This window comes from Equus quagga, chromosome 9 (assembly GCF_021613505.1).
Source record: "Equus quagga isolate Etosha38 chromosome 9, UCLA_HA_Equagga_1.0, whole genome shotgun sequence".
Lineage (NCBI taxonomy): Eukaryota > Metazoa > Chordata > Mammalia > Perissodactyla > Equidae > Equus > Equus quagga.
Window position 1 is genome coordinate 57,329,178 of NC_060275.1, and position 23,789 is coordinate 57,352,966.

The 23,789-nt window shown below is 37.5% G+C and overlaps 1 protein-coding gene across 2 annotated transcripts in view; it reads left to right on the forward strand.

Annotated features, from left to right (window-relative positions):
• The window catches only part of RNMT (RNA guanine-7 methyltransferase), a 30,620-nt gene extending 7,102 nt beyond the window's left edge, over window positions 1-23,518 (forward strand). For both annotated transcript variants that reach the window (XM_046671564.1, XM_046671563.1), the window contains exons 4-11: window positions 3,139-3,264; window positions 5,600-5,715; window positions 6,690-6,871; window positions 7,383-7,547; window positions 11,404-11,521; window positions 14,064-14,165; window positions 15,264-15,297; window positions 18,784-23,518. In XM_046671564.1, the coding sequence (XP_046527520.1) occupies window positions 3,139-3,264; window positions 5,600-5,715; window positions 6,690-6,871; window positions 7,383-7,547; window positions 11,404-11,521; window positions 14,064-14,165; window positions 15,264-15,297; window positions 18,784-18,821 (881 nt within the window). In that variant the 3' untranslated portion in view covers window positions 18,822-23,518. The remainder of the gene's footprint in view (window positions 1-3,138; window positions 3,265-5,599; window positions 5,716-6,689; window positions 6,872-7,382; window positions 7,548-11,403; window positions 11,522-14,063; window positions 14,166-15,263; window positions 15,298-18,783) is intronic.
• Window positions 23,519-23,789: the final 271 nt, after the last annotated feature.

Sequence of the window (23,789 nt, forward strand, 5' to 3'; positions counted from 1 at the left end):
ATCAGCGATGATGAGCATCTTTTCATGTGCCTGTTGGCCATCCGTATATCTTCTTTGGAGAAATGTCTGTTCATGTCTCCTGCCCATTTTTGATCGGGTTGTTTAATTTTTTGTTGTTGAGTTGTGTGGGTTCTTTATATATTATGGATATTAAGCCTTTGTTGGATGTATTACTTGCAAATATTTTTTCCCAGTTAGTTGCTTTTTTTTTTGTTTCAATCCTGTTTTCCCTTGCCTTGAAGAAGCTCTTTAATCTGATGAAGTCCCATTTGTTTATTCTTTCTATTGTTTCCCTTCTCTGAGAAGACATGGTGTCCGAAAAGATCCTTTTAATACTGATGTCAAAGAGTGTACTGCCTACATTTTCTTCTAGAAGCCTTACGTTTCAGGTCTCACCTTTAGGTCTTTGATCCATTTTGAGTTTATTTTGGTGAATGGTGAAAAAGAATGGTCAATTTTCATTCTTTTACATGTGGCTTTCCAGTTTTCCCAGCACCATTTGTTGAAAAGACTCTCTTTTCTCCATTGTATGCCCTCAGCTCCTTTGTTGAAGATTAGCTGTCCATAGATGTGTGGTTTTATTTCTGGGCTTTCAATTCTGTTCCATTGATCTGTGCACCTGTTTTTGTACCAGTACTATGCTGTTTTGATTACTGTAGCTTTGTAGTATGTTTTGAAGTCAGGGATAGTGATGCCTCCAGCTGTGTTCTTTTTTCTCAGGATTGCTTTAGAAATTCGGGGTCTTTTGTTGCCCCATATGAATTTTAGGATTCTTTGTTCTATTTCTGTAAAGAATGTCATTGGGATTCTGATTGGGATGGCATTGAATCTGTAGATTGCTTTAGGTAGAATGGACATTTTAACTATGTTTATTCTTCCACTCCATGTGCATGGAATGTCTTTCCATCTCTTTATGTCATCATCTGTTTCTTTCAGAAAAGCCTTGTAATTTTCATTGTATAGGTCTTTCACTTCCTTAGTTAAATTCACCCTGAGGTATTTTATTCTTTTTGTTGCGATTGTGAATGGTATTGTGTTCTTGAATTCTTTTTCTGGTAGTTCGTTATTAGAGTATAGAAATACTACTGATTTATGTAAATTGATTTTATACCCTGCAACTTTGCTGTAGTTGTTGATTACTTCTAAAAGTTTTCTAATGGATTCTTTGGGGTTTTCTATATATAAGATCATGTCGTCTGCAAACAGCGAGAGTTTCACTTCTTCCCCCCCATTTGGATTCCTTTTATTCCTTTTTCTTGCCTGATTGCTCTCGCCAGGACCTCCAGAACTATGTTAAATAAGAGTGGTGATAAAGGGGAACCCTAGTCTTAGTTAATTTCCAGTTTTTCTCTTCCTCATCATCCTCATAATGCAGATAACTTATCATTAGGTATTTTTTCTGATGTATTTATTTATTCATTCACATATTCATGTATTTATTGAATAAATATCTTTAAGTTCAGCCATATATTCCATATTGTTAGTTGTGTTATTTTTATAATCAGGAAAACAGGTAATTTTTAAAAAGTCTTAAGTCAGACTTAGCAAAAATTTCTCTGAGCATATTCATGGTATTTGCTTCTTCAGCTGTTCCAGCAGCTCTCAATGGGTGCTTTGCTATATGCACCTGTCTTTCTGGTGCTGATGTAATCAGTTTGGTCTGTGCCAAGCTCCCTGTATGGCTTTTTACTTTCTTTTCTCAATACCCATTCTTTGTCATTCATTTTCTCTTTCTTGTTGGTGCTTAGAGCTCAGTAACTAGTTGAGTACTATTCTTAAGTGTGATAAAGATATCTTTGAATAATTTCACAATGATGTCCTCTCTCAGTCTTACTGTGTGGAAATAAAGAGATTTTATAATTATTGTTGTTTTTCACTCTTTCAGTATTATTTTTTATGCTGTTTTCTTAAGAGTCATAGCAGAAAGTTACATACGGAATGCTTGTGCTTCTGTCGAAATTACTTTAAGATCCTATAGACAGTGAAAGGTAGAAGTATTTATATAGAATGTTCCAGCAGTCAAAATAGTACACACATGAAGTAAAAAAGAGTTAAACTCAGAGTAATAAAAATAGGAAGAGTAGATCTAGGATTCAGTATTGTACCAAGTTTTAGAATTGCTGAATACTTTGGTTGTCTAAGAATATTAATATTCCTTTAACTGATATTTGAACCATTTGGCTATTGATGTATGAGGACCTACTGATATTATCCATTGGCTATTAATGTGATTTGATAGATTAGGGTAAAAGTGTCCCAACCAGCAGAAGTCATGTTCTTTCCAGTGTGATGAGTAATAGGACATACACACCACCACCTATGAAGTGGATAGGATAAAAGATTCCATTTTGGGGTCTGGCCCCGTGGCCGGATGGTTAAGTTCGTACACTCTGCTTCAGCGGCCCAGGGGTTCACTGGTTCGGATCCTGAGTGCATCATCAAGCCATGCTGAGGCAATATCCCCCATGCCACACCTAGAAGGACCCATGACTAAAATACACAGCTATGTACTAGGGTGCTTTGGGGAGAAGAAGGAAAAATAAAATAAAAAAAATTTTGAAAGATCCCATTTTTACTTCAGAGTATTTAGGAATTCTGATTATAGTAAAAATAGGAGGTATGTATAGCTTTTTGACTAATTCTTGTATTTCTTTTGGGGTAAACCTGACAGGTTTTATGACAATCAAGCAATTGTATGATCCCATAATTATTTTGATTTACTTAGCTGAACACTTAGCTTTAGAAAGAGAAAACTACAAAAAATCATGAATAATTATTTTTTTCTCTTTTCACAAATAATTATTGTCTTCTTGTATTAATTAGAATTTAAAATGCCTGCTATTTAATGTTGAATCAAATTCTAGAGTGACCTTCAAATACCTGTCTTAACTTTCTTAAGTACCAGACATATACTCTTTCATCTTTAAAGCTAGAGGGTCAAGTTAATTAACTGTTAGTCATATTCTGTTTTATCAAAAAGTCATATTTTAGCTTATCAAAAGTTATGAATTAATTACATAAATGAATGTGTGGTAATAGTTTATATGTCAGGCAGAAGTTAGTAGGTTATTGGGGTAACAATTTATGCTTTAGAAAAATGGAGAAGAGATAATTTGTTATGACTTATTTCTCTTTTAGGGGAATTTTTAGAAAAGGTGCGACAGAAAAAAACATGTGATATCACTGTTTTGGACCTGGGATGTGGTAAAGGTGGAGATTTGCTCAAGTGGAAAAAGGGAAGAATTAACAAGCTAGTTTGTACTGGTAAGATAAATAATGGTGTGGGAAAGTATAATTTGTGGTCGGTCAGGTAAATGGAGAATAAGAAGGATCTCATTGTCAACATGACACTAAAATGTCTTCCAAAAAGATATCTGGAGGCTGCACACAAAATGGGTATATTTTTTTAAACAAGTTATGAGACTTTACTGATGGTGTTATAATATGGTTAATGAGCCTGGGATAACTTGTCTCCTAAAAGGAAAGAAGCAAAGAAAAATAATTGGAGTCATGTCTAAAGCACATACTTAAAAAGGCTTCCTCTTGCCAGAGATAGGAAAATTTCATCATCAAAAAAGACTAGTGATTACAGTGGATTGAACCACATCAAATAAAGGCAAAAATCTCATTGTTCACCCTTGGAGGTTGCTAGGAAACTTACTCATTATTCTGAAATTCATAAATTAAGTGGGGGCAGGAGAGTTGAGTATTTATTTTGCCCACCCTATATGAACTATGTATTTCAAGGTAAACAAATGGTTGAAAAGGGAAATTCCTCCTTATTGAAAGAGTATAATAAATAAATGCAGGAGAAATAATGAAAATTGCTATTTTTCCACCCTTGATGAAATAATAGATCTAAGCAACAATCATAAAAAGATGCTAAAACAGTAGGTGAAATGTTGATAGGAACTTAATGACTAAGTTAATCAAGCACCTGAACCCACTGGTCAATCTTAACACTGAAGTGGAACAAGCAGATGTCATGTTCTTTCCAATGTCACGAATAATAGGATGTGCACACCACCCCCTATGAAGTATTGCCTAAATTAGCACTTCTCAAAGTTTTTGATTTTAGACCATTGTACACTCTTAAAAATGACCGAGGACCCCAGAAAGCTTTTCTGTATGTGGTTATATCTATTAATTATAGAAATTAAAACTGAGAATTTTAAAAATATTTTGAATTCATTAAAAAATAAAATGTAGTGAGACGACTGGCATTTTAAAAATATTTTTCAAATCCCTTTAGAGTCTGGAATAATAGGAGACATCTGGATTCTCACAACTGATTCTGCATTCAATATGTTGTGGTAGTTTGTATAATAAATAGTTGTAAAATGAAGGAATATTTTAATAGCCTTTTCAGATAATTGAGGATATTCATCTTTGATACTACATCAAAACTTGGCAAGTCATAGTTCCCTAAGGGTCAGTTACCATGTGGAATCTGAAACCGTATCAATGAATTTTTTGTGTTCTGTTAGATTTAAATCCATTGATCTATCTTGCACTTTGAATGGATCTTTTGCCCTGCAAGATTTAATAATATGTGGAAAATAATGCTCACTAAAGTTATGCAGATCTTCTAAATGTTGACATCAAGAAATCACATTTGTTTAATGTCACCACCATTCAGAAAAGTCTTAAGTATTGAGAAGATGCCCAGGCCATGGTGGTAGGTACAAGTTTTTCAGAATTGTAATTTTCACTTGAAAGCTCAAATTTTATCATAGGTAACAAATACTGTCTGTTGTTTTGCTTGAAGTAACAGGGTCACTTTGTTCATTTCCAGTAAAATATCTGCCAGATTATAAGTCTGGATAATCAGTTTGTCTGTCAGTGGTTCTTTCAAATGAAAGCAATTTTCTGTGAAAAAAGTGGCCAGTGTAGCTCACAATCCAGTCACACCAGTCCTGTTCAAACTTTACTATGTAGAAATGTTTTGTTGCTTTCCATTTCATCACACAGAATATTAAAAAGACATGTGTTCAAGAGCCAAGATGTAATAAAATTAATTTTTACTGCTCAGTCAAGGACATTCTTAAATGAAATTGGCTTTTTTTTTCATGCTAGTGTATAGTGGTGAAGAATATAGCAAGAATTACCAGTACCATGTGATGCTACTATCTTGTACTCATGATAAGGTGCCACCATGGTACCCAGCATTGCTTTTGCACTGTCAGTGCAAATCTCAACACAGGGAAAAAGGCAAATAACATTTTATTAAGAAAATATAAACGTGATATTTTCAAAAGTAGGCATATAGTGTCAGGTTTTATAATTCAAATTGGAATCTAAACTTTCTACTTTTAACTTTGAATAAGCATTTAAAAATCATGATACAATTTTTCTGTTATCAGTACCTATTGAGAAAGCTTTTAATTCCTTTTGAAAAATAATAAGGCATTTGCATTGGAACAAAGAGTTTTTTGTCTTCTGTTTTGAAGGAAATAGAAGCTTTTTGCTTGTACTAAGGCTTGATTTCATGCCAGAGTTTATCAGTTGCGATTAATGTCTAGATTTGTGTCATCTTTGCATTTATGTTTTATCTCTGTGGGTCTTTGTTGACAGTTACTAACATGCATCCTCCTTGCAGATATCGCTGATGTTTCTGTCAAACAGTGTCAGCAGCGGTATGAGGACATGAAAAATCGTTGTCGTGATAATGAATATATTTTCAATGCAGAATTTATAACTGCTGATTGTTCAAAGGTACAGGATTTTTTTTAGCTTGTTGATTTATTTTTTATATTTTCCATTTGGATAAATGCTTTGTTTTAAAAATCAGCTCATTTTTTTAAAATGTGCTTTGAAACATTAAAAACCTTACGACGTGTATTTTCAGTTTCAACTAGAAAATCTATTAATGATAAATTTCTTTAAATGACCCACTGAGTACTTCTGGGAATTTCTTTGCTTTTAATAACTTGAAGTTTTGGAATCATTTATTGCTTTTCTGTTGGACAAGATTTATTTTCCAGTATTTTGAAATAGAACTGAACTTATGTTTTGTTCACCTTATAATTTATTAGAGTAGTTTCCCAACATATCAGAGTCTGGTGTTTTCTACCTTCCACCTGTTCTGAATCTCTTCACAACTGTGAAGTTTAAGAACTACAGAGACGTGAATGGTGAAAGTCTTACCTTGAACTTTATGTTGTTTGTCTGACTCGTTAGCTCATTAAACTATTAGAGGTACCTTTAATCCTACACATTTTGTTTGCAGTTGTGAAAGTAGAGAAGGAAAAGTGATAGTATACTGCTAGAAAGTTAGAAACCTTTAAAAACACTTAATTGTGTTCTTAAAAAATGTCCCAAAGGACAGCTTTGTGTTTTCTTGTAACCCAAGTTACTGTGCAATATCATTTTAGTTTAGCTTTCAAGTAAAGCCAAATAAAAGGATGAACTCTTTTAAATGTCATATTTGATGGATGTATTTTTTCTCATGATTTCAGAATCCCTAGTTTTTTTAAAAGTACTCTGAAAATGGGAATCAAATTCTGTTGAACCAGAATGAAAGAATGATTTCTTTATGACCTTTATTATACATAATGAGAGAAAGGATAGGTTGGTGGGAGGGCATGTCTACTTTTATTTTAAGGATACTAATTCTAGAAATTAATTTACTAAGAAGTATTTGTGTTGCAGTTTAGTTCAAAATCTTGACCCACTTTAATTTGTTTCAGGAACTTTTGACTGACAAATTTCGAGACCCAAAAATGTGCTTTGACATCTGCAGTTGTCAGTTTGTCTGTCATTACTCATTTGAGTCCTATGAGCAAGCTGACATGTTGCTCAGAAATGCTTGTGAGAGACTGAGCCCTGGAGGCTATTTTATTGGCACCACTCCCAATAGCTTTGAACTAATGTAAGTACTTCTGTGGTTTATAAAGTACTCAGAATTAAGCTTATTTTAAAGTAGCAAATGTTTATCAGAAATAGACTTTATAAAACATGCTATGTTGATCTTCTAAGGGCTGAGCACATTGATAGTATATTTGAATCGGTATTCAGAATTTAAGTTCAAAAAACAGATTTTTCAGGTGAACCTTTAAAACGTCTTGATGTGTAAGTTGGAGATTGATGTTACATTGAGCTGGAGGTTGTAGTGCTAGACAAGCTCCAGATCCACATACAGGGGCAGAGGTAACCAGCTGTCGTGATAGTGAAACCTACTTCCAGCCTAATTTTATTAATGAGATTGTTAATGATCTTTTAGTATATTGCTTCTGGAAAGTGGCTCAAATCCACTTAAAAAGTTAATCAAGTGTCTTTTTTAAATTGCATCATGTAGTTTTTTTACACGCGTAATCTCATTGAAATAAGTCTGAGCTAATAATTTTAACCTACTTATTTTGGTTTGGGGATAATCTTTATAGAAGACGTCTTGAAGCTTCAGAAACAGAATCATTTGGAAATGAAATATATACTGTGAAATTTCAGAAGAAAGGAGATTATCCTTTATTTGGCTGCAAATATGACTTCAACTTGGAAGGTGTTGTGGACGTCCCTGAATTCTTGGTCTATTTTCCATTGCTAAATGAGTAAGAATGTCATTAATCTGTTACTATTCTCTTTTTGCCTTAAGACAGAAAGAAAAGGAAAAAAAATCAGTATTTCTATTTAGTCCTTATTTTAAACGGGACCTAAAGAAAAGGTACAGCCTTCTGAAAGGAAGACTAACCTCAAAGGCAGGGTTGGTGCCGTAGGTCTCTTACAGCCTTACTTATTTCGTTTTCTTTCATTCCTGGAATTATTTTATCCTGTAGGTAAGAAAGGGAGCCTATTGTCTTCAACTTGTGGCAGAAAGTACCTGACATTGCAAATAACAGGCGATTCTTTTTTTAAAGTAACTGCTAGTAGCGTTGGTAATATAAAATGAATAAATCACAGATTTATTCATAAAACACAGATCCTCCTTTTGACAGGGATTGAAAGTTGTTTGACATTTCACTATATCTTTGAAATTGCCTGTGTCTCACAGGCAGTGTTGATAATAAAACCCTGGTTCAGGAATGTATTCACTCATGCACCTGAATTCCTAGGAGTCCTGGCAAACCATAGACACAGGGAAAGTTGGGGTAGGCTTCATCAGGTGGGGCTTCAAGGCCTTAGGAGACATCTTGGCCTTGGGAGTTTCCCTGATAACAGAGTGGAAGAGTCCACTTAAATGTAGACCAGGTCACAGTTGGCTGAACTTGATTTCCCACTTTTTAAAATCAAGTCTTCAATTCACTGAGGAAAAAGAAGAGCTGTAGTTTCTAGTTATTTTTGGTTGGTGGTTATTTGAATTGTGTGTCTGTTAGCTTGTAAAATTATGAGTATAGGATTTTCAGGAGTTCTAAAATACATAATTTTATACGATAATGTGAGAAAATTAAGTAGCATGTGACTGAACATGAGGAAAATACCATGGACTATTTATAAACTGTAAAATTGAAAAGTTTAAATCTTTTTTTTCCTTAAAATTAGTAAAATTTTGGGAAGTGTTATTGCTCTTCAACTTTATAAAAGAAGAAATTAAATAAACGTTTTGAGTATGTTGTTTCATATGTTTAGTATGTTGGCTTGGTGTTTTTGGTTGTCAAAGTTGGTAATTTGAGTATACCCAAAAAGATAATGGAAGTTTTTTTAAATGCTAAGCAAGCAGCAGTAATCTTTTGTACTTTAAACTGCCTAATGATGGTAGTCATGAGTCATCACTTTAACATCTAAATTTTTTTAAAAAGTATTTATTGAAACAGGTATTCCTTCGGTGAAACAGAATCTGGAAATGCATAGGGATTATTGAGATGCCCTTTTACGATTTCATTAAACCCAACAAAACTATAATTCGCTTTTATAAGGCAAACCTATTCAAATTGATCAAATTGAGTCTCTGTTCTTTGTAATTATGGTCTTTCTTAGGTGTAAAACTTAGATTCATTTCTAAGGGCTTATTTTGGAGATTTGTGATAGAAAATGAACTGCTTGGAATAGAAGACACTTTTATCTTTACTCCTATTGTCTTTCTAAGGAGGGCTAATTCTTTTTTTTTTTGAGGAAGATTAGTCCTGAGCTAACTGCTGCCAATCCTCCTCTTTTTGCTGAGGAAGACTGGCCCTGAGCTGACATCTGTGCTCATCTTCCTCTAGTTTATATGTGTGACACCTACCACAGCATGGCATGCCAAGTGGTGCCATGTCTGCACCCGGGATCCAAACCGGGGAACCCCGGGCCACCAAAGTAGAACGTGTACACTTAACCACTGAGCCACCGGGCCGGCCCCTAAAGAGGGCTAATTCAAATTACAGGGAATCTTGCCTTACATATGCCTCTCACATACAAATCCCAGTGGCCCTCAAATGTTTCCCTTCACCCTCTCTCCTCAGCTGTCATCTCACAAGCCCTCTCATGTTCCCTCTCAGAGTTTTTTCCCCTTTCTTCCTCTCCTCCTCTATCTGCTTCCTGAAATCATCCCTCATGTTGCCTCATGTTCCCTCATGCTCCCTCATGTTGCCTACAGATACATAATTATAAACATTGACAAATGCAGTGAGGGAAAAAACCCAGTATAACAGGCAAATCTAATGTAATTGAGGATTTAAGGAAGCCACCTGTGAAGAAGTGATGTTTAAGTCAACATCTAAAGGATGACTAGGAGTCGGCCAGTTGAAGACTGGAAGAGAGAATGTTCAGACATAAGGGACAATATGTGTGAATGCCCTGAAGTGGGAAAGAGCTTGGCTACTTAAGGAGCTAAAGGAAAGCCACTGTGAGTGGGTCTTAAGGAATCAGAGCCCAAGTGGCTCGAGTCGAGGCAGCATTTCTTTATAAATGAGGGCCTCAGAGGCCATATTACAGGCTTTTGAAGTGTGTTCTGAGTGTGTTGGAGAACCAGTGAAGGGTGTAAAGGAGAGGAGTGACGTGGATGTGTTTTTGAAAGGCTTACTCTGGCTGCAGTTGGAAAATTCATTAAAGGAGAGTAGGAACAGAAGCAGGGAAACAAGCAAACTGGCACAGCCTAGTGGTGATGGTGATTGAAGCAGGACAGTGGGCCAATGAATGGGTAAGAAGTGGACCTCTTTGGAGTACATTTTATAGATAAATGGAGAGGACGTAGTGGCATGTTGAACACAGTGGGCATAGGAGAGAGGGAGATGGCATGGAGAACTTTGAGGTTTCTGGCAGGAATCATAAGATGGATTTACTGAAATAGTAAAACTTGGCAGAAGAACAGTCTAGTGGGGTTCAGCCTTGGATATGGAAGTGGAAAGTTAGAGAATGCCTGTGACACATCCTGGTGGAGGCATCTAGGAAGCGGTGGAATAAATGAGTGTGACACAAGAGAGAGTTGAGCAACAGGTAGCTGTTAGCCTTCCATGTAACATCAGGGAAGTGAAAATGAGTAAGGCTCTGGGCCAGACTCTTCAGAACCTTAAAACTTAGAACTTGGGTAAGAGAAACCTGTAAAACAAACTGCGAAGCAGCAGTCCAAGATGTAGGATAAAAATTAATAGTGTAGGGGGCCGGCCCCGTGGCCGACTAGTTAAGTTCGTGCCCTCCGCTTCGGCGGCCCAGGCTCAGTTCGAATCCTGAGCGAGGATGTGGCACCACTCATCAAGCCACGCTAAGGGGGCATCCCACATGCCACAACTAGAAGGACCCACAACTAAAAATACACAACTATGTACCGGGGGGCTTTGGGGAGAAAAAAGGAAAAATAAAATCTTAAAAAAAAAAAATTAATAGTGTATCGTGTCAGAGAATATTTTAAGAAGGAAATTGGCAGCTATTTGCCGTGCTGCTGTGAGGGATCAAGTTAAATAAAATGGAATCAATAGAAAAGTATTTCTTACAGCACTTCATCCCCATCTCACAGCTTTTCATTTTACTTCCTGACCTATTTATTACGTACATTGATAGAGAGCGCTACCTGTGACCCATTACTTTTAGAATGCATGTTTCCTTAGAGGCATGGTTATTGGTGTGTTGGTCTTCCTTTTTTTTTTTTTAAAGATTGGTACCTGAGCTAACAACTGTTGCCAATCTACTTTTTGTTTTTCTGCTTTTTCTCCCCAAATCCCCCCAGTACATAGTTGCATATTTTCGTTGTGGGTCCTTCTAGTTGTGGCATGTGGGATGCCGCCTCACCATGGCCTGATGAGCGGTGCCATGTCCACGCGCAGGATCTGAACCGGCAAAGCCGTGGGCCGCCGAGGCAGAGCACGTGAACTTAACCACTCGGCCACGGGGTCGGCCCCTCTGCGTTCATTTTGCATCATCCTGTTGTGAATTTATAAAGGAGATGGTAGCTTTTATATTTAAGCCCAGAAGATGTCACTGTTTTGTAGAAAGTAAATTATTGAGGAATTGCAAATATTTTGGAAGCCTTTTCATTAAATAATCTTTTTTGGATAGAATGGCGAAGAAGTACAATATGAAACTAGTCTACAAAAAAACATTTCTGGAATTCTATGAAGAAAAGATTAAGAACAACGAAAATAAAATGCTGTTAAAACGAATGCAGGCCCTGGAGGTAAGTATTTAGAAAAGGTGTAAAAATGGAAGGTCATGGTAAACTTGTTTGGCTGTTTCTGAGATTTCTTTCAAGGCCATGTAGACACTCAGTATTTATATAAATTACACAGATTATTTATAATTAGACTCTGTAGCACCTAGTTGGTACAGAAACTTTCAATGGTGGGTGCTCAGTAAATACTGAAGATGGGTCAGCTTCCTTCAAGGATCTTATGGTATATTATAAGGAGATAAACATACAAGCAAATAATTCAGTCCAATGTGAGAATCGCAGTAAAGAAGAAATATTTAAAGTGCAGTGAGTGTATAAAAGGGCCTTTTGGGAAGAAAGTAGACTGTAAGAGTAAAGGCAGAGACCCAGGAAAGAGCAGGGAGTGTTTTGAGGAAGTGCTGGTAACTTTCAGTGTTTCTTTAGCACTGTGGTTCTCCACTCTTCCTTCTTCCCTAGTACCATCCTTGAGGATGTGACCTTTCACTGTGGCTCTCTGAGGACATACATGAGTAGTATTAATGTGTAGTTTGAAGAAGTCCTTTAGTTTTTCCTACTTCTTCACCAAGTCACTTTTACAGGCCTGTAAAGGACTTTGAGCTGGAGGGGACATGACCCAACAAGAGTGAGAGCGTCACTCAGGTGGCAGTATGGAGGATGCTTTGGAGGGATGTTAAGCCGAGAGCAGAAAGAACAGTCAGGATGCTATTGCCTTAGTCCAGGTTGGAGATTTAAATGCATCTATTTTCTGATGTTTGCTATTAAAAGTCTTTTCCTAAAGCTGTCAGCCTTCAGCTGGCCCAGGGTTTCAGCAATAGAACCAGTAAAGTTTTGCCCTGATCTGGAGCATCATAGCAGAGGGAAGGAAAGATGAAAAGACATAAGCCAAGGAACTGTAGTTAATAAAGTCCTCACACCTGTTTTCTTTCTTCTCACCTGGGAACAGTTCTGGAAAAGTAACTGCTTTAAGAGGAGACAGTTAACAGGATGTACATTTTAGCAAGTTTTGAAAGAAGTTAGTTTTGCAGCTTTATAATCATATGTTGTTGGTCTTTTATTTATTTATTTATTTATTTTATTTATTTATTTTTGAGGAAGATTAGCCCTGAGCTAACTGCTGCCAATCCTCCTCTTTTTGCTGAGGAAGACTGGCCCTGAGCTAACATCCATGCCCATCTTCCTCTGCTTTATAGGTGGGATGCCTACCACAGCATGGCTTTTGCCAAACGGTGCCATGTCCGCACCCAGGATCCGAACCGGCAAACCCCGGGCCACCAAAGCGGAACGTGCGCACTTAATCACTGCGCCACCGGGCTAGCCTGTTGGTCTTTTAAAATGATCAATAGGGGGAGAGAAACTAGATGTCCAGGGACAGGCAAATAATCTCGTGGAGGAGTCTTACACTGATAAGTGAAGAGCAAATTTACAACAGAATAGTTTGGCAGACTTTCAAATTAAAGTATTGAAGGTTTGTGATGTGATAGAAACCAGATGTGGGATTGAAAGTTCATAAAAGCTTAGTGATACTAAGTGTGTTTCTTACTTATATCCTTTGTGTTAAGATACAATAAAAAGTAAAGTTGCTAATGGTAACACTATGGAAGTCCAAAAAGCCAAATGCTTTTTAAACAGCAAACAGCTAAATTTCTAATTCCTCAGCTTATTGTAGGATATTTATAAAGAAAAGGAAAAAAGAAGATAGCAAAGTAGACATTTCTGGATCATTTTCTTAAAAATTCATCAGGGAGCCCTAGGTTTAAAGTGGTTCCTTGGTATCTGGTTTGTTGTAATAAGACAAAGAAAAGTATAAAGAATATATAACCGTTGTAGAGTAGGTGGTAGTTATATTAAATAGTCTATGTAATTTATTAAAATTTACATGTATTACAAAGCACTGTTCTTGATAATATAAAGAGATATTACTTAAAAGGGGTTAAAAATAGTGCTTGAGATAATTTGAATAAACATTTGGCCAGCATACCCTAAAAAAACCAGCATTTTTTTATGGCCCTTTTTCAGATTCCTATGGAAATATGGAGACTGCCTATATTTTGGAGGCTGGATTATTTTTCTTATCTTCTTGAACTTGCAGGGTTCCCTCTTGACTGGAGTTTTTCATTTGTATTCTCTCTAATTGCTAGTCATGCTTTCCTTGGCTATTAAACTGCCATAATATTCAAATTAATTTGCAGCTCTTTTGATAATACCTTCCTTCAGCTTTGTGTTGTAACAGAAAAAGCCTTTGACTGGGAGTCAGGGAGATGCAAGTGTTTGCTGCTAAGTGGTCCTTGGTGGTGATTAAATGGTACAGATTAGTCCAATAGTAAATATTCTATGATTATGATCAAGGTTGACCATAAGAGCTGCTTTGTTAAGAGAGGATTCCCTCCACTCATTTTTTTTTCATATTTCAAAAGTATGTGTAGTTTGTATTCCTGAAGTAATACTTAGGGATTATTGTCTTATTTTATTTCAGTGATTTAGTGTATTTCATTCTGAATTGTAAATTTCAATGTAATATCTTAACTAGGAATTTCACTTGCTTCCCTAGCCATATCCTGCAAATGAGAATTCCAGACTTGCCTCTGATAAGGTAGATGACTATGAACATGCAGCAAAGTACATGAAGAACAGTCAAGTAAGGTTGCCTTTGGTAAGTTTTCGTTTTTTGACATATGTAATAGAAAATGGGAAAACAAGCATAGAGTATATGGAAACTTAGAAAATTATTTCACTGGTTTATAATTCTTGGGTTCACTGAGTTGCAAATCAGATACACAGTAGTTTGTTTCTCCTAAGTTAGTGATGACTTTTTATAACCCTAGAATATAGAATAAAATGTACTTCAGTGAACTGAGAGTGGAGTGTTAGATCTGAGGCAATATGGATGGGGGAAAAGTTATAGGCTTGGTTTGAGAGTTCCTTGCTGTGTCGTTATATCTTAACCTAGGCATGCTGACTCACAGTGTTCTATAGATAAAATTCAGAGGCTCATCAACATAGATGGGAAAAAATTACATTTTCCTTTTCACTGACTTCTACGTGGAAGTTCACATTTTCTTTAATTATGAATGCCACAGTACCACAGTGGTATTACCTGTAGCTGTGACTTTGTCATTAATAGAAATTACAGATACTTGTGTAACATATTTCTGCTGACATCGTAGAATATTGTTTATATTCATCACTTCCTCAAAATTACATTAGTTACTAGAATTGCCACTATATCTTATTAGTCAACGCATGTGCAAAATAGCACACACATTACTATAACAAATTTTTTCTTAATATTTGGATAACTATTTTAAGTATCATTTATTTCCTTTGTATGATGTGTACTTTATTTTGATTCATTTGTAAAAACACAAGAATCTTATTCCCTCCTGTGGAGCTATGTGATGTTTTAAGATAGGCTTTTTTATTTTTTTTATTTTCCAAGTTAAAAATATAAGATAGATGCTTTTTCCAGTTACACACACATGAATACCCTCTTTATTCAAATTACCCCTTTTATTGAGAATCAGTAGTTTACAGAATTTTGCAGGAGGGCAGAATTGGTGAGACAATGGCATTAAAGGTTAATCTTATTGACTTATTTTATAGGTTCGGATCACAATAATATTAACAGTAATTGTATATGTATTAGTAGCAAAGTTAGGGTTGTTTGGGCACTTCTGTCTGTTATTGAAAAATAAGCATAATATGTACTTCCATATTCAATCTAAGATTTTCTTTCTTTTTTTAATTTTAGGGAACCTTAAGTAAATCAGAATGGGAAGCTACAAGTGAGTATATCATCAGTGCAGATGTATTGACATTTTCAAAGACTGTTTCAAAGTGATCATTAAAATCTGAAAACTTTAGAATTTTTCTGACAAATATTAGGTTGTTTGTATGGTTTAGTTTACACAAAGTCCCTACATATGTCTTATTTCCCCTTTCTTGCACAGCTCTTTAGTGCCAAGAGAAAATACATGCAGAACGTTGCCTAACATAAACTTGCATGAGCGTTCTGAAACATTTCCTTGCCTGCCCATTACTACGTAGCCATTCTGTACGTGACGTCTTTCCCTCAGATTCTGTTGTACATTCTGGCTTAGACAACACTTCCATGTATTTTATTTGTTCTGGCCACTCTGATGTTCACAGTGAAGCCATGATGGATAGTAGAACACTTAGTGAAGCAGCAGTGAGCAGGATATTTTAGAAAGGTCTGGGATTGGGGACAGGCATGATACAAAGATGTTCTGAAGTGAGGTTCCTGTCTTTGAAAGAGAAGTCAGACGCCTGGTAAATCTGTGAAGTCCTGTGGTTCTTCAGCAAGTGGATGTTGAGGAATTCAGCTCTCAGAGCCTCACTATTGAGATGATGATAATACCCTTAGATGGTTGCCCTGAGGACTTAAAAGGTAGTTCTCGCTGTTCATTTGAATATTTGTTGATTGTGTTGAAGGCATAAGTGGTAATCAAAGACAATCCATCTGATGGACATTGAATGTTGACTTACATAAAGTTCTGTGAAAGGGCTTTGGGGGCTAAAAAAGTAAACAGGTTGTAATCTCTGCCTTCCAGAAGTGTACAATCTAATGGAAGAAATAGACACAAATAAATGCACCACTAGGCAAACTGTTTTAAGTGCTAAAGTTACTGTAACGGGAAAAATAGGTGAAGGAGAGGCTAACGTGTGTCCAGGCGCCATTCTAAGCTTTTCATATGTTGTCACTCAATTAATTCTCTCAACTTTCTAAGTAGACTATTCACGGGTAAGAAGGCAGTTAAATAACTTGGCTAAGGTCATAGAGCTAACCCACGTGGTCCATACTCATAACCATGGCCTCACGGAAGCTCATGTGAAAGGAAAACTTCTTGGGACTTGCTGAATTGGCTAGAGACAATGAGGAAAGAAGATAAATAGGGCCAAAATTCGCAGCCTGTTTGAGAATTTTGGTACCCTTAGTAGAAATGGGATCAGAGGATATATTATAGACATAATCTTCTTTCATAAACTAAGAAGTGTGTGCATAAAGCTACGTATTTCGTTACTTTTCCTAGAGTGGAGATGGGCTAGCTATCTTAGGTATCCTGCCAATCCCAGAATACTGTGTGTAGAAAACAGCTTGGGTCAAAGGTTGTGATGGTGATACTAGTTGTGGCTCAGAGCTGTATTTTTATATTAAATGTGGACTCTAGTGATTACATGCAAGTGAAGAATTAGATAGCCCCAGACAGTTGAGGAAAAGAGGGGTTAGAGATTTGAAAAGCAATAGGAAAGGAGCAACAGCCAAATTGCAGTCAGGATCTAGCATTCGAGGTCAGTCTGCTCTTTGATAAGTTACACTATTCTCAACTGGAGGACTTCATGGGCAGGAGAGTATCTTGCCTGGTGTCACAGTCTAATAAGTGTAAGAAGCTATGTTTTAAACTCCTACTGGTCTAATCATTAAACTTTTATTACCAAAGCCTGCTGCTTCTGTAGAGGATGCTTTAAAGATGAAAGGAACACAGGGAATTGTTGCTAATTGGCTTTTAGAAGTGGTTCAAGATTTGTTTCTTTAAATCTCAATGGAAATGCCTGCACAGAAGACATTTTATATAATGAGTGAGACTTTCAGAATGTTTGAGTTAGAAAGGAAAGAAAGTTACTAATTACTTACCTGAAATTAGACACTGCTTCTTAGTGGTTTTAAATGACTCTAGATGAGGGCAAGATGGGACAGGCTGCGAGGTTGCTTGCAGGACATATGGGTGTGTTTGGGGTGGGTTCAGCAGGGCTGGACTACAGAAGCCTCCCTTGGAGTGCAGGGCAAGCTCAGTAATGCTGGCCTCTCCCAAGTCTCCTAACAACCTTGTGAATGCTTTAGACTGTTTGCTTCCTTATCGTCTACTTCCTTATCCTCTAGGAGAATCTACAGTGTTGATGATCACTCTGCCTGTTTTCTGCCCATCTGTTTCCTATACTGCCAGCCATGTTTCATTTCTCCTAAGAGAAATCAGGAACTAGTAGATAAGGAGTAGAGAATAGCATGACCAATGTAGTATTTTGGAAAGACTGGTATGGATCTCCTGTACAGGTTGGGTTGGAAGGGCAAAATGGTGAAGGATCGGGAGGCTGTTCCGTGGTCTGCAGTCATTCACCTGTCCCCTATTCAAAAGTTAACTCAAGAGGGACTCTACAGTTACATGGCCTATTTCTTGACTCACTGGTTGAATGTTCTAGCGCAAGCCCTGAACATCCTTGTGATGTTTTGAGGATTTGTCATCTTGTCAGTATTTTCTTACCATGAAATCTATTGGTATCTTAGAAGGTATTGTAGATTTGAACTGCAGTGTGATTCAGTGTGGGGAGCCATAGACACATTTAGATGTCTTTGCATGAACACATGTGAAAGCAGGAAACTTCATTTTAGGGAGAGTACTCTTGGAGCTGGATACGTGCGGGAATATCACTTTAGAAGCCAGATAAATAATATCTATAAGCATTGATTATCATGTGGCTTTTGGCTCACTTTCCTCACCAGGCCCTACAACACAATTGGATAATTGGATGAATTTTACCATGCACATTGTATGTTCCATATAATTCTTCTTAATTTTTCTGAATAGAAAACTTAGAGTCCCACTGCCAGTAGTACTCATAGTAGTGCACTTAGTGTACTGGTCTCGCTCCAGGTAAAAATTAAGTCGTAAGATTTTTTTAGTTTTAATTTTCTTTGCTTATGGGGGCCAGCCCACTGGTGCAGTGGTTAAGTGTGTACGTTCCACTTCAGCGGCCCAGGGTTCACCGGTTCGAATACCCTGTGCAGGCATGGCACCGCTTGGCACACCATGCTGTGGTAGGCGTCCCACAGAAAGAAGAAGATGGGCATGGATGTTAGCTCAGGGCCAGTCTTCCTCAGTGAAAAGAGGAGGATCAGCAGTAGTTAGCTCAGGGCTAATCTTCCTCAAAAAAAAAAAAAATTTCTAACCTCAAACTTTTCAGAGATGTTTAGCTGTTGAATAGGTTTTCTCAAGAACTGTGATGTCACTGATATAGTAAGTGGATGTTTTTGAGTAAACATATAATCCCATATCTGCTTAAATATGACTTAAAATAACTGAGGAATGCTTAGAAATAATGGAATTTTTCCTCTTCAAAAGCTGCTTGAGAACCTAAGAATTTTCACCAAATTACAAACAGGGCTGAAATTGTTGTTCTGTTTACTCTGAGGATATGAGAAACCAAACTCTAACATTTATTTACCAAACTCTAACATTTATTTATTTTCTTTTTAGGTATTTACTTGGTTTTTGCATTTGAGAAGCAGCAGTGAGCACACACGCAGTAGCACCAGAACAGCTATGTTCCATCTTACACAGATTTGAATGATCCATCTTAGAGAGATTTGACAACTTTCTATTTGTTTATTTTAATTATTCTAAATGTGCAGGATGCTGCCAGAAACTCCAGTGTTTAAATTGAACATTTGCTGTCTGTGACAGATGAACTTTTGTGTGTGTATATAAGAATGAGTTGGGACCTTTGTCTTTAAAAATCTATTTTTAAGTAATGTTCTAAGAATTCCGTTTGCCTCTACTCTCTCAGCTCATAAAAATTATAATATGACTTGTTACAGCCGCTGAACTCTTTCCACAGTGCTCTGGTTTGTTCAATGTTTGTTTACAGTATTAAATTTATTACAGTTATAAAATTGGTGAGGGAGCATACTGATTTGCAGGTGTCTGTGATCATTTCTGTAGTTTTGTTATATGGTGTTTTTCAAGATTAAATGGATTGTGTTCTGTACAATTGAATGTAAGTGTTCAATATGTATTGCTAAAGTTATGTTTAAAACTAAATTTTAGATGGTCATAAAAGTTACCTATAATTTTAGCCAGTTATAAATAATACTTTATTTGCTAATATGATGCAATTCTGGAGCTGAATAGAAACAGTATAGATGCCAGCATAGAATTGTTTTGGATTTGGGGGGTTTTCTCTTTCTCTTAAGAATTTCCTACCATAGCAATTAATGTTCCTAGGTATCAAGAATGTAATTAGACAGATTTACCTTTCTTCATTGAACAAAAATGCTATAGTTGTTTTTCTTAAGATTTAATGAAAACCTCTCCCATGTAAACCTGTGGCACATTTTCTTCAGATTTATGTATGGAACTGCAATGGGAAGATGTGACTGTAAAAGAAACTGATAGACTTCAGATTAATTCTCCCCAGTGTTCTATCTAGGTTCTCGGCACTACGTGCTATAGATCCCTTACCCTCTTCGGCCCAGAAAGCAGCAGCTCCTCTTTCTCTAGTACAGCATCATACTTTGCACACTAGAGTCCAGAGTCTCGTCACCCTTCAGAATTTGTATTTGCCATTTCGGAACTGTTAAAATTGTCAGCCTTGGCTTCTTGCTTGACTGCTCTTGCAAAACTGACACCTGGGTGAACTCTCGTCCTTACTTGACATCACCATTTAGGAAACTTGCCACTTTTTAGGTGTAGTGAAAACCTTAAAGAGCAAAGCAGAGCAGTTATTGCATATTGTTTTAAAAGCATTTATTTAAAGCATATTTAAAAATACATTGCTTTCTGTAATTATCCAGAGTGGTTAAAAAGTGTAGTCTCTTAATTCGTTTATATATGTTGATTGTTCCTGGTATTAGAGTAGTAAATCTTTTAGCAAGAGAACACAGGCTACTTAACTTCTCTTCCTTCTGCAATCTGCCAATCTCCAAACTGTTACCAGTTTACAGAAATTTAGTCTTTTTTGCCTTAGTAGTGGTTTGCCATAAGTGATTTGGGGAAATAAATAATGGTACTTCTGAATATGGTGGCTGCTGTTAGCTAGGTAAGGTTTGGTAGTGGTCCTGGGGAGAAGGGGAGGGTGAGGTCTTAGTCTTACATATCCAGGTTCATTTTAGTTCCGGGGAAAGTGCCAGAAAGTATTTTTGATTGTTTGGTAGAGTATGAAAAGCTTCTTTATTATTTCCTATCTTTATTCTCATCTAATGTCTTAGTTAATTCTAAGCAAGTAATAAAACATTTTTAGCCTCTTTCTGCTCCTTCTACTCCATGAATAATTTTGGAGAGAGAAGACTCCCCCAAAGGATGGAGTACGTGGTGGTAATACAAAGCAGAGAGAAAAGGAAAGTGGAGTCCCCAGGGCCTTCAGTGGGTAGAAAAGAGCATAGAGAGCCTGAATGGAGCAAGCAGGGCTCTGGGGTCTGAGCAAGCTGTTGTGTGTGCAGGTGAGGCACAGAGCCATGCTCAGAGGATGCAGAGTTCTGGCTGTTACCTTTTCCTTTGAGCTTTGTTGGCCTTGTGGCCTTCTCTGCTTTTCCGCCACTCCCTGATGTCTCCTTTCTGCAATTAAGGTCTGGGCAGTGACTCAAGAAGAACTATTAGGAAAAGATAGTCCCTGCCCACCATCTCCCATCACCAAGGTAAAAGCTGGTAGGACTTACCCCCACAAACACTGCAGTCTAAACATTTGGTGATTTTCCATTCAAGACTGTTAGTAACTGTTACGAGAGGGGCATGGCTTTTCGCTGTTGGGTCAGTGATTTAAGAAGTTCACGGTGCAGGGCACTCCCAGACATGTCATCCAGTTTGTCTTCTGAGGATAAGAGTAGAAATAAAGATCAAATCAACCATTGCGGAAAGGACACAACCTGAGATTGGGAGGATTGATCTGGGAACATGGCTGGATTGTGGTATGGCTAAGAACGCTCAAATTGAATTCTTTGGGCCTAGACTATACTAAAGGAAAGGCACCACATAGCTGCGGTGTTTCGGAAGAGAAGCTGGCCATTTTCAGCTGCCTCCAAAGGGAAGTTGTCCTAAACTGCAGACTGCTGCAAGCCTGTGGGTAGTGACTGCTCCTTCAGTGCTCCCAAGCCTTTGGTTCTAATGTGACTCTCCAAAGAAATTTGCCTTCTGGGAGAGAAGGCATTGGTTAGAGATTTTGACTTCCGTGAACTAATCTGTGTAATGACTCTGAAAGGTGGGTTGTCAGTACAGTTCCTAGCTTACCCCTTCCCCAAACTTGGAAATTGAAGACCTTAGATTGCTGTCTAAATTTGTGTTAACAGCATTAAGAGGGCATCAGAGCAGAGGTGTACAAAGTGAGACAGGTTTAGAAGCAGGGTGTGTTGTTGATGAGCAATGGAGAGGCAGAAAAAGCTTTGTCAGCTATCAGATGTCCAGATCTCCAGTCCCATTAACTCTTCTGGGAATGTATTCTTCAGCCTGTCTTAGTTTATTGCTAAGCATTATGTTACTTTGAAATGTCTTCAAGTATCCTTCTAATGAAGATTTGGCTTCTTGTACAGGTCTGCCTACAGGGAGAAAATGCCAGTATGAATATTCTAGCTACTGAACATTGTTTTTCATTGTTGATAAACTTTTCATTGTCTACCTCAGGCTTTGTGTGTATCGTGAGCCAGTCACTGCCAAGGTCTCTTCAGGGTCTTCAAAGTAGAGGCCAGATCAAGGGACCAGGGCCCTATAATTTAAGTTATATCAAATGCCTGCAGCGTTTACTGGCTCTTTGGTCAAATAGGACGCATAAGTGTATGATGTCACCACCTCCCTAGCTGTAGTTCTCTGGAATACTACACACCTGATAAGAAGTTTCTTCATTTCCCATCCTCTGCCAGAGCAATGTTGCTGATTGTTTAAAGGCAATCAGTGCAATGACTGCTACACTTCTTTATTTAGTGATGCGTTTATTTAGCAGATTTATAGGGGATGGAGGTTGGAGGACAGCCAACTCTTATCCTGTCCTCAATTTCTCCTCAGCTTCCATTTAGCCCCGAAGCAGGTGTGCCTGTTCCTCACTGCAATACCGAGCAAATGTGCCTACCCAGGAGTACTCTCCTCAGTTTGCCTGGGCAGACTTTTGGGTTGGCCCCAAAGCCCTCTGGTCCCTGGACTCATCCTGCACCATGCTTCCTTGGGGACAACATACCTTTGATAAAGCCAAGTTGACAGCTAATATTTATTAAGCTGCTACCTTATATGTCAATCACTTTTCTAAATGTTTTATATGTGTTAACTCATTTTGATCCTTATAACAACTGTATAAGGTAAGCACCAGTATTCCTATTTTAATGATGAGGAAACCAACGCACAGAGAGGATACAAATTTGCACGAGGCAGAGCCAAGATTTGAACACTACTTATCCCCCAAGTCGGGCCTGCACTCCAGAGGCATGTTATTTACCTCCAGGGGTGTTAGAAAGGTTCAGGTGCCTCCTCGCCCATCCACTACCTGTAGCTTGAAGTGTTAACTATTGGAGCTCCATCCTTCTGGTTCAAAACTTTGATACTTATTTAAATGTCCCCTGAAAGGAGTAGTTAGTCGTGAGTAAGAGGCTTTGAGGCACAGAGCAGGAGGGCACCTGAGCTTACTAGGGGAGGAGGGGAAAAAATGAAGAGTCGCCAGGCAGGAGGCAAAGGTAGACTTGGATTTCACATTTGTTAGACCTGCTCCTTCAGCAACCAGACCTGTAGCAAATCTAGTTTAGTCTGTATGTTAGGGGGCAGAGTGGGGGAGGCGGTTGTCCTCTCACCCTCACCTTTTAGAAGGATCAGTTAGGAGTGGCCAAGGGGGAGGCCAAGAGAGAAGGAATTATTTCTTCAGTCTGAGCTGATTATCCAGGCAGAGGCAAATCATTTTGTTGAAGTGTAACATATATACAAACAAGTTAGTGATTTTTCACAAATGGAACACATACAATCACCACCCAGATCAACAAACAATATTACCAGTACCCCAGAAGCTCCCCTCATGCTCCCTTCTAGTTACTACCTCCCCAAAGGTAACCACTATCCTGACTTCTAAGAGCATAGATTAGTTTTGTCTGTTTTTGGACATTATTGGAATCAAACAGTATGCTTTTGTATCTGGCATATTCACTCAACATTGTGTTGTGAGATTTTTGTTGCATGTAATTGTACATGGTTTGTTCTCATGGCTATATAGTATTCCACTATGTGAATAAACCACATATTTATCCAATGGATGTTTGGTTCATTCCTAGTTTGGGAACTATGATCAATAGTACTCTAGCTTCAGATATTTTAGTATATGAATTTTGGTGCACATAGGTACTCATTTCTGCCCAGGAGTGGAATTGCAGGGTCATAGTAGGTACGTTAGGTTCAGCTTTATTGGATACTGCCAAAGAGTTTCCACAATTCCTGTTGCCCCACATTTTTGCCAACACTCAGTAGTGTCAGTCTTTTTTATTTTATTCTGTCAGGCATGTAGCTGTATCTCACTGGGGTTT